General features: G+C 40.2%; 1 protein-coding gene across 1 annotated transcript in view; it reads left to right on the plus strand.

Annotated features, from left to right (window-relative positions):
• The window catches only part of CELF2 (CUGBP Elav-like family member 2), a 648498-nt gene that overhangs the window by 126825 nt on the left and 504705 nt on the right, over positions 1–16968 (plus strand). Inside the window, exon 2 of the mRNA XM_042470481.1 lies at positions 5243–5278. Within this exon, the coding sequence (XP_042326415.1) occupies positions 5243–5278 (36 nt within the window). The remainder of the gene's footprint in view (positions 1–5242; positions 5279–16968) is intronic.

Below are 16968 nucleotides of genomic sequence, written 5' to 3' on the forward strand. Positions count from 1 at the left end.
TCCAGAGCTGTGGGGCTGCAACAGAGAAGGCCCTCCGAGATGAAACACATCTAGTGTCTGGAACTCTTAAAAGATGTCTCTCACCCGATCTGAGAGTGCGGGGCGGATTATATGGGGAGAGGCGGTCCTCCAAGTACCCTGGGCCCAAGCCATTTAGGGCTTTATAGGTGATAACCAACACCTTGTATTCGGCCCGGAAGCGAATAGGCAGCCAATGAAGATCTTTTAGGACTGGTGTTATATAGCTGGCTCTGGAACATCCAGTAACCAGCCTAGCAGCCATATTCTGCACTAATTGAAGCTTCCGGGTCTGGTACAAGGGTTGCCCCATGTAAAGTGTGTTACAGAAATCTAATCTAGAGGTTACCAGAGCATGTACAACGGTTTCAAGGTCCCCCCGGCCAAGGAAGGGTCTCAGTTGGCATATCAGCTGATAACAGGTGCTCCTGACCGTCGCATCCACCTTTAGCTGAGAAGACTAAAGACCTTGTAAAGCTACAAATCCCAGGATTCCATAGGAAGGAGCTACAGGACTTAAAGTTAAACTGCATTATTTCTAGAGTGTAGATGCACCCTATAAATGAGTAAAGGAGGAAATATGGTCTGGGTTTCAGACCATCATCCTATCACTACTCAGGTTTGGATGGCTTCAAAACATTCTACTATTGAATCTTCTTAAAATGTACAAGCTCTTTTTCCAAAATCCCTCACCACAGCACATGCTGGCTATGGCTTCTGGAGGTTGAAATCCAAAAGCATCAGAGGAGTCAAAAATGGGAATCACCAATCAAATCCAGCAACCTTTCTCCACCAGAGGCCAAATAGCTATTCCTACAAAGCTTGGAGGCAGAACATAATGGTGATGGTTGTCCTGGTTAATTTTCAAGAAGTGTCAATTGCTACTGGTTTAGATGATAGATTTTTAAGATTACAGATGTTCATGGAGGATCAATTTTGTTTTGTTTTTCAGCAATAGCTAAAAGTTGAACCTCTGTATTTAATAAGTATAGATCACAAACTACTAGAAGGTAGATGATGGCTATTATCATGATGTTGCTTAGATCACATCTGTTCAAGTGGCATCTCTATGGTTGGTGTCACTTAGTGTGGAGGGGCAGCAGGGAGGCAGCAGGAGGATGGACTGCCCCACTACCCTCTCCAACTCCCTCCCTCCCCCCATGCCTTGCTTGCCTTCCCTCTGACTGAGCTGCCACTGTCTTGCAAGACTGCTTCTTGTGTGTGTGGGGGGGGGGGGGGTCTGCAGCCTCTGGAGGGCTGTTTTGTGTCTGGAATGGTTTCCCAGGGGAGCAGACACACTGGACCCCAGATGAAAGGCACTGGCCCTCCCAGCATTGGTGCTTGAGGGCTGTGCTACAGCCTCTAGAGGGCCATTTAGAGCCCTGTGCAGTTGCAAGAGAATCATTCCCTTTGTGGCTTGCCCAGCAATCATGCCAGCCTTCCCACTGTACTGGGACAGCAGGTGTACATGCACACACCCCAGGGTGTCATCCAGTGTGGTCTGCACTCCATGCATGTCTGTAATGACACCAGTGATCTGAACTGGTCTTTCTTAGGGAGAGGGCTTTTGACTAGATTAGTATTGGCCTGCTGGAGAGAGGTTTACAGAGGTGTTACCACACAATGCCATCTCATTATACATGATTGTTAAAAGAGATGCTAGAATCAGATAATCAGCGTACCATAGAGTTGGAAGAGACCACAAGGGCCATCCAGTCCAATCCCTACCATACAGGAACTCACAATCAAAGTACCCCTGACAGATGGCCATCTAGCCTCTGTTTAAAGACCTCCAAGGAGGGAGACTCCATCACTCTCCAAGGAATTCCACTGTCAAACAGCTCTTAAGGTCAGGAGGTTCCTCCTAATGTTTAGGTGGAATCTCTTTTCCTATTTCTTGCATCCATTGCTCCATGTTCTAGACTCTGGAGCAGCACAAAACAAGCTTGCTCCATCCTCAATATGACACCCCTTCAGGGTTATCGTATCATCTCTTAACCATCTCTTCTCCAGGCAAAGCATACCCAGCTCTTTCCTCATCAGGCTTGGTTTCCAGACCCTTCACCATTTTAGTTGCTCTCCTCTGGACATGCTCCAGCTTGTCCACATCCTTTTTGAATTGTGGTGTCCAGAACAGGACATAGTATTCCAGGTGAGGCCTGACCAAAGCAGAATAGAATGGCACTATTACTTCCCTTGGTCTAGACATTATACTTCTATTGATACAGCCTAGAATTGCATTGCATTGGCATTTTTAGTGGAATTTGATCCTTATGCATTTTCATCTCCCAGGCTAATTAAGGATTTGAAATTTCCAATTATCCTTAGGATTTTCACATCTCCAATTTTTGGAATATAGTTTTCAACTCCAGAAAATGTCCCTTTTAAAACATATGCTGAAATATGTTTAAGAACCAGTGCACCTAGATAAAATACATTTATAAATGCAGGATTTGTGGAAAAGAATATTCAAAGCTGTGTCTTTCAAAAAGTATTTATATGCAACATTTCATGGGCATCAGAAAAATATTGATGAGAAAATAGGATGAAACAAATTTCTGTATGACTGAATATAGGCAAAATTGACATGGATTAATCTGCACATGTAGTTGAGTCTGTATTAAAATCAATGTGTTATTTATTTATTTACCTATTTATTTATTTTAATAATCCCACATTTTTCCCAGTGTAGTTTACAATATGGATCAAAAGAAAACATAGCTAAAATCAATCATCATATTAAAAGTAATTTAAAATCAATTAAATCTATAAACTATCATATTTAACAGGGCTGTGAATCAAAAACTTTTTTAAAAAACATTTAAAATATAACAGGTAAATGTGAGATTAAAAACTACAAACACACCCTTAAAAAAAACCTTTCCCTGTAACCATCTGAAATTGCATAAAAATGTTGTCTTGTGTCCTGTTCGGAAGCTACACTAAACTGATTTATGATCACATAAAGTTGAATTGTGCCATTGTGCAATGTTTGTATTCTCAGAAGGAGAGCAGAGGTATAGCTATCCTATCGAGACCATTGTGCAAACAGATCCAGCAATGTGGTTGTTGTGTAACATGTCCCAATGCACAATATGTCCAGTGACATCACTAGGGTTGGTGTCACCCAGTGTGGCAACTCATGGTGTGACATGCCATGGACCTCCTCCCATGCCACACCATACAGAATTGTTAGGAATGGTTTGTATGAATGTTACTCATAAATTGTAATTCCCGTATATCGCTGAATGTAATGGCAATAGTTGTGATATAAACAACTAAAATGATATCTCTACATTAAAATACACACAGCCTAAAATGTATTTGCATGTACATAGTTTTATTTGGTTAAAGTGAAAGTTTGGCAAGGTGTGATGTTTTTAAAGGAAATTTAAAACTATAAAAATACATTTTTAATTTTAATTTTTTAAAAAACCTGAGGCTTTCCTTTCTTGTCCCATTGAGCCTAGCCCCACTCGCACCATCTTTTCTGCTGAGTTCCAGTGTTTTAAATGAACAAAAGCAAATACCACAGCTTGCTTCTGCCAAAAGGAAGATGTTTGGGGAGCAATGGTGTCATCCCCTCCCTAGGATGTCACCAGGTCTAGTCTGCATCCCCTGCACCTGCCTAGTGATATCTCTGAGTATTTCCCACTGTACAGTGAGTCTTGTCCACAGTAGGAATGTCCATTAAATTAAAGGCCATCCTGGCTCAGTTATGTAAACTCACTGGGTGACCTTGGGCAAGTCACACTCTCTCAGCCTCAGAGAATAGCAATGGCAACCCCCCTCTGAAGAAATCTACCAAGAAAAACAACTGATAGGTTCACCTTATTGTCACCATAAGTTGTAAATGACTTGAAGGCACACAACAACCACAACAACATCTTGTGTGGTGCCCTGTTTTACATTGTCACAGTTCACTAACATAGTTGTATATCATGCTGGTCTCTTTGTAAAGTTACTCATGGTAGCCTTGGATGCAGGTTCTTCAAAAAAAAATTCATGTGTTCTCAAACATTTCATGGTAAAAAATTTGCAGCACTAATGTGCAGAATTTCAAGTTGTTTAAAATGTGGAGTAATGTAGAATAGTTCCCAATTTTTATTGCTCTGCTAGTTGGGTGATGGGAGGAACTATAGTTCTATGGCACGACTATGCTTTCCATTTAAAGGTAAAGGTAAAGGTGTTCCCTTGACATGAATGTCTAGTTGTAACTGACTGTAGGGGGTGGTGCTCATCTCTGTCATTAAGCCGAACAGCCAGTGTTGTCTGAGGACTGCTCTGGTGGTCATATAGCCAGCTCGACTGTACTGAAGGCTTTCCATGTAGGAGGTCCTTAAAACCTAATTAAAAAGAATATATAGGAGGAGATGAGAATGAGTTTGCTCTTCTTGAGACCCTCAAGAATCGCTGCCATTCAAAGTAGATGGTACTTGGGTAGACGGATAAATATCCTGACTTCCTTTGTTCTGTTTTGAGTTTCTGTTCTATTGCTGAAGTGCAGTCATTTTAAAAATTAATACCAGAATGGCAGCATGTAAAGAGGGAGCTCACTAAATTTAACCTGGAGAAGACTGAGAGGTGATAAGATAGCTGGCTGACATGCTGCACAAAAGAGATGTAACATGACTTTATGCTCACAGAGGCATGCCCTGGTTGCATTTTACCACATCGTTACGGAATTACAATATTTCCCGAAGGTTCTTTCTGTGTAGTTTAAAAACAAAACAAAACATGGGAAGGCAAAGCAAAAGAAATTAGACAATTTTTTGGTTCGCTGTTTGGAACTGGATTAATAAATAGTTTCTCTCTTTCTTTCTTGGTGTTTTATCCAGGCAGATCACCAGCCTTATTCATAGCAAAAACACAGGACAAAAAGAATCGATCCTTGGCCGTGTGTACAGTTGCATTTAGAATAATAGTTATTCTTTTTAAAAAAACACCTAAAAGCACCTAAAATTGTGCATGTGCACAATCTGGAAATTTTTTGAAACATGAAAGGTTTCCTAATGTATCTGTTCCACTTTGGTACGTCAAAAATCTGGGGAGACATTTGAATGCAGAGAAGTTTGGAAGCGTCCCTAATTAAAACTGGCTGTTTTTTAAATATATGTCTTAAGTTCTTGTTAACCTTCCCAAAGTCATTAGGATTAAGCTTTTTCAAATACTAACGAAGTTTCCCTTCTGTGTATCTTCTCTCTCTCTTTTTTTTTTTCTGCAGAGAGACTGCCACAGAGTTGTCTGGAACATTACCAAGGTAAGCAAGCTGTTCTGCTAAAACCAAATCTGTGTGTTGGCTTTGGGGAGCTGCTGAAGGGAAGTACAGCTTCTCTAACTGAAGCATCCAAGACAGCTTGTCAGAGGTTTAAAGGGGGGGGGGGGGGGGCCATTTGTATAAGAAACAATAGTTACAAAATATGTGTTAAAGAAAGAGAGAGAACGTTTGCCATGCCAAACATAAGCAGCTGTGGTGTGGGTTCTTGGAATAGTACATGATTTTTAAAAAATGTTTTTAATTGATGGTGCATTGCTGAAGGAAGAACATCCTTGATGTATTCTTGCCAGGTTAGGATTTGGAATGGTTAACTTGCAACTTCTGTTTGTTTTTGGATTTGCATCTGTGGGTTTTTGTGCATTGTTTGAGCTGTAGAAAGAAGAGTGTTCCAAGATTCCTTTGTAATGAATCTTCTTCTAGTAGGTTGAAGGTGGAAGGATAGATTCATCACTGTTGGTTGTAGGTGTATACTGGGTCTATCCTACCATCAGATAGAATAAACCAGTCTCCTTAAGAAGAAAATGCTGGAAAGCAGAGCAAGATGTAAAGAACTTGTACCATATGGCTTGCTATCCACTGTCTAAACTATCCTCTTGCCCTTAGGTACAGGCAATCTATAGACTGTCTTATTGCTGTGCTGAAGAAATATCCCACTGTTAGACCAATTCAGTTGGTTCATGGAATGGGAAGGTAGAGGATGGTATCTTATGAAGTAAATTGTCTTGGCCTGGCCAAGACAATTTACTTGGCCTGATATACAGAAGGATTTTCCTGTCATCTCTGTTGCTTCTGCAGAGGTTATTTCCCCAGTGCTTAAAAAAAATGAGTAAAATCTCTTTGACAGTGGATAAACCACAAAGAAATATGTGTGTGTTCACCTTTTGAATAATGACACTTGGATCATACCTCCATCTCTTTGAGGAACTATCATGGGTAGCCATCCTGGCAGAATATTGTTATTTTTTTTATCAATATCACTGAGTGCTGTGCTAAGTGAGACCAACTTGATTTGATGGTTCTAAGACAGTCTACCCAAGGGAGCCACAAATGGAATTTAGCCATTATTTGGGTTCATTTCTCCTTTTTAAAAAATCAGGTTCTTATTATTCTTGATTTTTCTGTGTCTCAAACTGTTATGGGGCTGACTAAAGAAAGAATGACTTTAGATGTAACTTAAGATGTCTTGCAGCAGAACACGTGAGGCCTGCTGTATTCAGTTTTTCATTTTACGATTCCTCTAACCAGCCCACGTACGATTATTCCAATGTAGGCATAGGCTGTAACTGGTGAAGGTGAGAGGTACTGGTACTGAATGAATGAATAATTTCTGGTGGACTGATTCAGATCATTGCTGAGAAGGCCTTCTCCCATGTTCCAAGGCAAAGTACTGACCTCATCAGTGGGACAAAGGGGACCCCCCCCCCATCCCAGCAGACTTGAATCCTTGGGCAGGCACACATAAGGAAAGGAATTCCCTCAAGTATCAAGGCCTCAAGCTCTTTAAAGCTTTAAATGCCATTACAAGCCGTTCTGGCCAGAAGCAAAATTGTGTGTCTTCCTACTTGAGCGTGATAAGATATGCCATGCTTAAAGTAGAAATATGGCACATTTGGCAGGCTGGTTAGTACTTTTTAAAAGCATTGGATGAAGCCACTAAAACAGCAAGACACCTTCAGGCAACTATTCTGTTCATTTTTATTTCAGAACATTCTTTTTCTGAAAGATGCAATTGGACAGAAATAAGTATAAATAAAGTAAAACACTGTGGCATTCCGGGAACTGTTTTTAACCAATGTTCATCAGTTGACTCAGATGAGTACCTGCAAAATCAGGAATCAGTTTTCTTCACTATAGAGGGAATGTTTAGGGTTCCATAAAATCAATCACATCCAATTACCACATTCATGTTGTCAGACTACTTTTTCTCCAAAAGAAAATCCTCCCTCTTCTAGCTTTCTATGGACGTTTTATATTTTTTTTAGTAGTGGAATTTTATTCTTTAAAAAAAATATGTTGCCCCCTTTTAAGAAGAATTATTTTAAATAGAAATTTAAAAGATTAAGAGGAGCCAGATATTTTATCTCCTCTAATTCACTGGTTCTGCATGATTCCTGAAACATATGGATTGTATCTCTTGGTAGTCCACTAGAAAGACTTCAATGATCTATTGATAAGTTTCTTCCATATCAGAATCCTTCATGTACATCTTGTTGCTGTTCTAAAATAGCCTTCCACATCCTGCTACCCTCCAGCATTATTGAATGAACTAGAAATCCTGTAATTCACCCCTATCATAGCTAATGGTCAGGGAAGGCTATTGTAGATGACATCCTAGGAAGATGGATGAAGCTTTCTGAACTATGTTGGCTTTTCTCTAGCTCTATCTATCTCACTTGATAAAATAAACTCACTGCTTTACAGCCTAGGAAACAATATGAAATGTTTTAAAAGAAATTCTAAAAGGTAATAAATACTTAAAACACTCCAATATGTAACACAAACCAGGTAGTTATCAACCCAATAAGGCCTATTTTGGATTTTTTTGGCAAAGGTTTAAAATGTACTACAGTCTCTGTTGCCTTGACCATGCAGAGGAAACTATTCCCAATAGTGGGTGCCACCACTGAGAAGACCTGCATTTGTGTTGTCATGTGATGGCATTCCATTGGTTGCAGAATGACCCATGAGTCACTGAAGACCTCAGCAGTAAACGTGGAATATATAGGGGAAAGTAGATGTCTTGGTTATAGGGTGCATAGGGCTGGTCTTAAACATGGTTCCGAGGGTATTAGGCAGCCAGTGCAATTCTTTCAGCATAGATGTAACTTGGTTCTTCATTAAGCATTCCATCTGCTTTTTTCTGTACTACTTGCCACTTCTGAACAAGATGCAAGGGCAGTCCCATGCACAGAATTCTCCAGAAGTCTAACCCTTATTTTACAGATCATGAATCACAGTGGCAAGTACCTGTATGTCCCTATCCAGGAATGAGCACCAACCAAAGCTGATCTTGGACATTCAAGGCTACTGAGATTATCTGGATGCTCATGCTGGAGATGAAGCAACACTAGACAGGCTTACATGCCATGTTTTGCAATGTATAACCCTCCTCTTGTTCCAAAGTTCATATTATTTGTGTAATATCACTGTGTCAAGTATACCCTGCACTTTATAAGCAGTAAATCATGATTGTTCAGCAGATCTGCAGCTTATAAATGCTCAAGTCTCCCATTGCCAAAGCAACTGATGATTTTTTTAAAAAAATCATAGAAGCATTGGAAAGGACTGCAAAGCCCATCTAGTTCAACCACCTTCCCATGCAAGAATACACAGGGCAGTGATGGCACTCCTAAGAGATGATCATTAAACCTCTGCTCAGAGATCTCCACAGTAGGAAAGATCACCAGCCTCCAAGACAGTACAGTGGTCCCTCCACATTTGTTGAGGTTAGGAGGACAGGATCCCCATGAAAGTGGAAATCTGCAAATAAAAACAAAACAAAACACTACTACTTCTTCTTCTTCTTCTTCCTGAGAGAACACCTCTCTTGGAATCTGTAGGCCTTCCAGTGCAATTCTGTGGTCAATGTCCAGCAGAAGTTGATCATAGAATCATGCTGGAGGACCTACAGATGCCTAGAGAAGTGTTTTTTCTAGGAATCTCTAGGTCCTTCAGCATGGTCAACTTCCACTAGAGTCATGCTGAGTCATGCAGAGTTGAGATTCCTAGAGAGAACATGTTAATCAATCCTGCAAATAATTAAATCTGCAAAAATCAAAGTTGCAAATGTGGAAGGCTGACTGTATATTCTACTGTTGAATAGCTCTTATAGTTTAAAAAAATGAGTTATTCCCAATGTTCAATTTTAAAAAAAAAACATTTGTATGAACTAATGTTTTACTCTATATCTGTTTTAACATTTGTAAGGCACCTTCCTTGAGTCCTAGATGAAGAAAAAGAGAGACTATACATATAGGAATAATAGTGATGGTGGTGGTGGTGATGATGTTTACGTGAATCTCTCCTTTTGTAATTTGAATCCATTGGTTCATGCTGTAGTCCCAGAAAAACAGAAAACACATATAAAACTTTTTTATTAAAAAAAAAAAGATGTCTCATTTTGTGGCAGCTTAATAATTATGACTCCATCAGGCTATTTTTAATTAGCTTTGTGGATGTTGTGAGGGTAGGGGAGAGGGTGTCTGGTGAATATTGTATTTCAGATTAATATTTATTCAGAATGAAAATGTGTAACATGAAAACAATGATATCCTCATTGCAATTATACTACAACCTGTTTAACAAACATTTAGCAAGAATACTGATTAACCATCTTAGGTCCCCCCCCCAACGCTTCTCTTTATGCTGCAGTTCGGAGGAGTGGAACAAATCAAGCTTTTGATTAAAAGTTTGGTCTTGCTTTTGCTTTTGCTGAACATTTTGATTTTACCTGTCCCTTTTTTTTTGTTTTGTTTTTTACTGCAGTTTTTTTCCCCTCGAGAGCAGCTTGCTAGGCAAAGTCTTATTGCATACAAATTGTCTCTCTTGCCCTGGTTTTTCGACTTCTGAGTCTTTTGATAGCTTCATCTGTATCACAAAGCACTCTAGTGCAATTGGAAACAAGGCATCTGAAGTTATTTCTGTTTATTCACCAGTTAATGATTGTCTGTGCATGACACCTCTCTGGTTTATTATTTTTTAAAATATATATATATATTGAGTCACAAAGGTGTGCTTACTCTTTTTCATCTAAAGGGGAGGATGGAGAGGGGAGTAAAGAAGATAATACAAAGCAGAAACAGTCTTTGGCTTGAACACAGCCGTATTTCTCCAGCACCATTTCATAAACATTTAGCAGTCTATCAGCTGATCTACTGTGTTGTGGGATAAAGCTTTTGAGATCTGTAGCTGATGATTCTTAATTACACAGGATATTGTTAATCTAATTTTGGCTGGCAATTAACTGGTGATAGATACAGTAAAATACACGCACGTACACACACACAAACTGTCCTTTTTACATTAGAAATCAATTAGGAATAAAGTTCTCAAAGCCTTTATAAAAATGACATCTTCAAGCATTTCTTCAATATGTTCCAGTTTTCTACCTTTCATTTAATAAGTTTAATCTCATTCTAAAGTCTTTCCTCAGTTTAAAATTAAAAGGTAGACACATGTCGCTAGGAATAAAAATGGATTATGCAAGCACATATCTTCCAATTGTCCTGATTTTATTGCTTGTAAAATGTCCCAGTTTCTTTCTCCTCCTCCCACCTTTCTTTTTTCTCCTTGGCTTATTTCAATTGCTGCAAACTTTCAAAGTGCAAAACTATTTTCTAACTTATGGGACTGCACAGATGAGAAGAAAAGGGTGGCCAGAGGCCGGCCAGTTCTCCTCTGGATCGTTGCCAGTGCAATTGCATGGGAACGGCAACGATCCGCTCAAAAAAGGAGCTGTGAAACAAAGCTCATTTCCACGCTACTGCCAAGGTGCCATTAGCACCCTCGAGTGGCGTGGTGACGTCTCTTGTGCACCATACCATTTGGACATGGTGCACAAGGCATGCCATTGGTGCATGCAGCATGTGAACATGCACGTGCCAAAATGGTACCGGGAGAGTGCAGGATATGCGGATGCTCTGCTCTCCTGAGCCCTATTTTTGGCCCCAAGCTGCTGCAAAGTGGCGGTCTGTACTGGGCCTAACTCAACAAGGGGGAGGTGGAATTAGGGGGCTAAATCTTGTCTTTCCCTGTAGATTCAGGCAAAAGCTGACTGCTGCAGCATCTCCTACCTTGTGTGTTCTTCCTCATTAATAACATTTGTCATCATGACCATACGCTAATGCTGACTGGCCATATGTGTCCCAGTTTTCATCTGGCAAATGTTGGAGAAGGTATGCAAGCAACATGTGATTCATTGCCTTGAAATGCGAACCAAATAACCACCAGAGATTTATACAAACATTTTGCAGATTTGTACCTTTTGGCAGTATGCAGTAAGCCTTATCTGATGTGACTTGTCAGTTCCATTGCTTAAAGAGACAGTATTATTTCTCTGTGCTTGTGTTTCTGCTTAGTTGGTAATTCACTTTCTGCCTGGATAGATGCAACAGTGATTTTTGGATTATTAAAAATCCATTAGTATTGTGTTTCTCCTCAACCTCAAATTAACTGAATCTTGGAAGGACTGGCTCTTGAGAGAAAAAGAGCTGCTAGGAAGGTCTCTGTGTGTCAGCTTTGTGTTCATGATGTATACAACTTTCACAGTATTCTTCTATATTTACCTCATGTTCTCTTTTTGCCATATTAAGTGTCCCTAACAGAGGTGTAAAGATTTTTTGCAGTTTCCCTCCTCTTTGCTAAGAAAGTGATTCTCAACATTTTACAAGATTTTTTTTGTGTATTTCTGATTGTTTTCCATATTTTGAAACTTTTTTTTTTTGCAAGAAAAGCTTTGAGAAGCACAAAACACTGTACCTTGCAAAAAAGATTACATTTTTGGCCCAAAAAAAGCCCCACGACGCTGTACTGGCACACAGAGTTTGTACAGTGGATGCTTGTTATATGCTGGGGTTTGGTTCCAAGATCCCCTGTGTATAACAAAATCCGTGTATGCTCAAGTCCCATTAAGTATAATGACATAGCAAAATGGTGTCCCTAATAAAAAATGGAACATCAAGGTAAATTTATACTTTTTTGGAACATTTTCAAACCGTGTATGCTTAAATCTGTGTATAAAAATTCCGTGTATAAGAAGGACCGACTGTATTTGGTACAAAACAACTTTTACACAAATGAAATGAGCCCTGTTTGGCTCAGGTCCCGGGACTGTAATCTCCCATGTCAGTCTGCCCATATGTTGAGATCTTCTAAGGAAACCTTTCCTTCCATCACACCAACTTCACTGGTACCTCTGGGGGGGGGGGGGGGATATGGGAGAGGACCTTCTCAGTGGCTGCACCTAGGCTCTGGAACTCCCTTCCTAGAGACCTTAGACTGGTGCCCTCTTTGCTGCCTTTATACAGACTGATGAAATCCTTTTTTACATTTGTAACTCTCATATGGTAACTTTTTAAACTACTTTTGTTTTACCTGTTGTAAGTCACCTCAAATCCTGGACTGGAAAAATGCTGCTGCTGCTGCTGCTGATGATGATGATGATGATGATGATTGCTCTTGAAATGCAATTTTTTTTCAAAATTACATAAATACTGTCAGAATCTTGCTCAGCATAGAGTAAATGTTTGCAATTGTTTGTGTTAGTGAGAATTGAATAAGTGAATATTTACATCCCTAGACCCACTATGTGATGAAAATATGCATCTGTATCAGCCTTCCGAGATGTAATTAGCAATGAATGACTAAGATAGTCTGTGGGAGGCAAGATGGTGTAATGCTTTCAGTTTTGGACTAGGAATGAAATCCCACTAGGTGACCTTGGGCAAGTCATATCTCAGAGGAAGGCAAACGCAAACCATCTCTAAAAAATATTGCCAATAAAACTGTAGGGTCACCATAAATTGGAGTTGATTTGAAGGCACATTACAGCAACAACAAAATAGCCTATACTCATGTTTCTTTTTCTAGTCCACATTGTGAAAGCGAGGGATGGTACCAAGGAGCCCTATATAGTGGCGGTAGGACTAAACTAGCGTAACTCATTTATATTAGAATCATAGAATCATGGAGCTGGAAGAGACAGCAAGGGCCATCCAGTCCAACCCCCTGCCATGCAGGAAATCCAGATCAAAGCATCCCCGACAGATGACCATCCAGCCTCCGTTTGAAGACCTCCAAGGAAGGAGACTCCACTACACTCCTAGGAAGTGTGTTCCACTGTCAAACAGCCCTTACTGTCAGGAAGTTCCTCCTAATGTTGAGGTGGAATCTCTTTTCCTGCAGCTTGCATCCATTGTTCCGGGTCCTAGTCTCTGGAGCAGCAGAAAACAAGCTTGCTCCCTCCTCAATATGACATCCCTTCAAATATTTAAACAGGGCTATCATATCACCATTTAATCTTCTCTTCTCCAGGCTAAACATCCCCAGCTCCCTAAGGCTTTCCTCATAGGACATGGTTTCCAGACCCTTCACCATTTTAGTCGCCCTCCTTTGGACGTGCTTCAGTTTCTCAATGTTCGTTTTGAATTGTGGCGCCCAGAACTGGACACAATATTCCAGGTGGGGCCTGACCAGAGCAGAATACAGTGACACTATTACTTCCCTTGATCTAGACACTATACTTCTATTGATGCAGCCTAAAATTGCATTGGCCTTGTTAGCTGCCGCATCGCACTGTTGACTCATGTTCAACTTGTGGTCTACTTGGACTCCTAGATCCCTTTCACATGTTGTCTCCTTAAGCCAGGTGTCCCCCATCCTATATCTGTGCATTTCATTTTTTCGCCCTAAGTGCAGTACCTTACATTTCTCCCTGTTGAAGTTCATTTTGTTAGCTGTGGCCCAGCTTTCTAGTCTATTCAGGTCATTTTGAATCTTGATCCTGTCCTCTGGAGTATTAGCTATTCCTCCTAATTTGGTGTCATCTGCAAATTTGATAAGTATTCCCCCAATTTTTTCCTCCAAGTCATTGATAAAGATGTTGAACAGTACTGGGCCCAGGACAGAGCCCTGTGGGACTCCACTGGTCACTTCTCTCCAGGATGAAAAGGTGCCATTGTTGAGCACCCTTTGGGGTTCAACCAATTACAAATCCATGTAACAGTTGCCTTGTCTGGCCCACATTTTACAAGCTTGTTTGCAAGAATGTCATGGGGAACTTTGTCAAAGGCCTTACTGAAATCAAGATATATGATATCCACAGCATTCCCTTCATCTAACAAGGTGGTAACTTTATCAAAGAATGAGATAAGATTTGTCTGGCATGACTTCTTTCTCTGAAACCCGTGTTGACTTTTTGTGATTATGGCATTGCTTTCTAGATGTTCACAGACTCTCTTTTTAATGAACTGCTCCAGAATTTTTCCTGGTATTGATGTCAGACTAACTGGACGATAATTGTTTGGATCCTCTTTCTTCCCCTTTTTGAAGATAGGGACAACGTTTGCCCTCCTCCAGTCTACTGAGACTTCTCCTGTTCTCCTGGAGTTTTCAAAGATCATTGCCAATGGCTCCGATATTACATTTGCCAGTTCTTTTAATACCCTTGGACATCTTGCAGAGACAGTGGAGGATACTTGTGCATGTGCAAATACTACTACACTCAGATTTTTGTGGGTTTTCTGGGCTATGTAGCCATGTTCTAGAAGAGTTTCTTCCTGATGTTTTGCCAGCATCTGTGGCTGGCATCTTGATTTCATCCCCAATTTTTCTTTGTTGCTTATATTTTGATATTTCAGCCCATAAATGGTAATAAACTTGTTATGGATAGAGTTTGTCCATTTCTTTGGTGGCCATGAATTCTGGGTTCAGCTAATTTATATTCTTGATAAATGCCAGAATATCTTGCCAAAAAGCAAAATTAATCAGTTATCCTTTTTGAATGCCATGCAGACCATGGTGTTGGACATTTTTGTCTAACTTCAGTATAATGCTGCTTGACAGAGAAGCCCCTCCATCTTTGAAACAATGACTGCGTATATTTTGGTTGTGAAAACACTATTGGCATCCTATGATAGAATATCCCAATCTTTTATTCTCATTTGCTATCAAGTCAACTTTGATTTATGGCAGTCCTATGAATAAGAGACCTCCAAGTGCCCCAGTCATCAATAGTTCTGCTCAGATCTTACAGGTTCAGGGCTGTAGCTTCCTTGATCAAGTCTATCCATTTGTAATTCAGTCTCCCTCTTTTCCTACTGCCTTCCACTTTACCAAGCATTATCATCTTTTCTAATGAGTCACATCATCTAATGATTGATGTAAAGTATGGGAGGTACAGTTTAGCCAATTTTGCTTTATATTATTATGAATTGTCATCAAATTGTTGTTGGGTGCCTTCAAGTCATTTCCAATTTATAGCAACCCTAAGGTAAACCTATCACTGGGTTTTCTGAGGGAACAGAGGGTGTGTCATCCACTGGGTTTCCGTGGTTGAGCAGGGATTTGAAATCTTGTCTCCAGAGTCATAGTTCAACACTCAAACCAATTTTTCCATGCTGGTTTATTTATGTATTTATTTATTTAAAGTATTTATACCTTGCTCTTCAGCCTCAAAGGCTCTCGGAGCATCTTATCAATGGTTAATTTGACAGTTCTCTGCCATCAGGCTTACAATCTAAATACAACACAACATGCAAGGAAAAAGAAATGACAGTGGGGTTGGGATTATGTTCAGTAGATTAATCCAGTTCTTCTCTTCCTCTGACCAGGGCAGCAACAATTAGGATGGATGGAGGGCCTTTCATCTGCTTCTAGGACTAGCTGGGCTTGCCTTTTCTTCTCTCCTCCTGAGTTCAGGACAGTGGCAGCTGGGATGGAAGGAGGGCATTTCACCTTTTTCTGGACCTGGGTATGATAGAGCTGTGCCTGACTCTTTTTCTCTCCCTCTGAGGACAGGGCAGAGGCAGTGGGGATGCAGGAATGCCTAACACACGTAGTTAACAACTTTGGGATAGTAACTGTGGACCCAGAACAGATGGCTCAAAAGAAGTGGGGATGTGATGTTTACATGACACATATACCCACAGTGTCCTGAAGCCACTGTGACGCCACACTCTGGTCCTTTTGACCAGAGCAAAAAAGAGCCAGGATAATCTGGCTCCTGGTGGCATGGGTTGGGGCCAGTGGTGGAAATCTGCTTTGCCACAGTCCCCACCCATTTGTGGCTGGAGTGGCCTCAGGCTGCTCCTTCCTGCCTGTCTTCTCCAGGCCAAAGTTTCAAGGCTACAAACCATGGACTATTTCCTTAAACACATACTGAAAAATCATAGATCATTTTGATAAGCCAAAGCTCAAGGAAGTAGATAGGGGGACTTCAGTAAGAGTTGCTTGATATGAGGCAAAACAGAAAATCTGAAACAGCAAATAAACTACCAACTATGGTTTATGTAGTGAAAATAGATCTAAGCATGATTAATACAAATCATAATTTGTGAGCTTACTCCAAGTGCTTAACCATGGTTAAGAAAAGTAAAGTATTGTCAACTTTGGTGTTGGCAGAGAGCAAATGAATTGCTGGGCTGTCAGATTAAAGGATGGCAAACTTCCCTCCTTGATACTGATTCCTTTCTAGGGAAAACTTGTGACTTAGTCCATCTCATATGAGGGGGAGATTGGATAAAAACATTTTCTTGAAACTCTTTTTCTCTAATACCATGGATACCTCTCCCTGAGAACTCAGGGTCTACCATAGGTATGCCTAAATCTCATCTCTCCCTTCTCTGTTCTGCTTTAAATATTTTCTTGTATGCAAAGTAACAAATAGATTTCCTTTCCCTTTGCTGTTTTGACATGCTAAATAAGGTAGGTATTTTTTTCCCCACACAGGCATTTGCCTTTTCATATTGAAAACCTACTCCAGAGTCCTCACTGTAATTGTACAGGCCTATTTCATTTAGCTGGCACTGAGAATCGAACAGTGCCTGGGGTAAAGTGTCTATATATGTATGTGAGAAGACTGTGTACCTTTCGTAAAGTCTCATTTAAAAAGAGTTTTATTAGGTAAAGCATGACTTTTATTGAGAATTTGGAATAAGTATCAAATAATTGATGAA

Source organism: Sceloporus undulatus, chromosome 5, assembly GCF_019175285.1.
Source record: "Sceloporus undulatus isolate JIND9_A2432 ecotype Alabama chromosome 5, SceUnd_v1.1, whole genome shotgun sequence".
Taxonomy (NCBI): Eukaryota; Metazoa; Chordata; class Lepidosauria; order Squamata; family Phrynosomatidae; genus Sceloporus; species Sceloporus undulatus.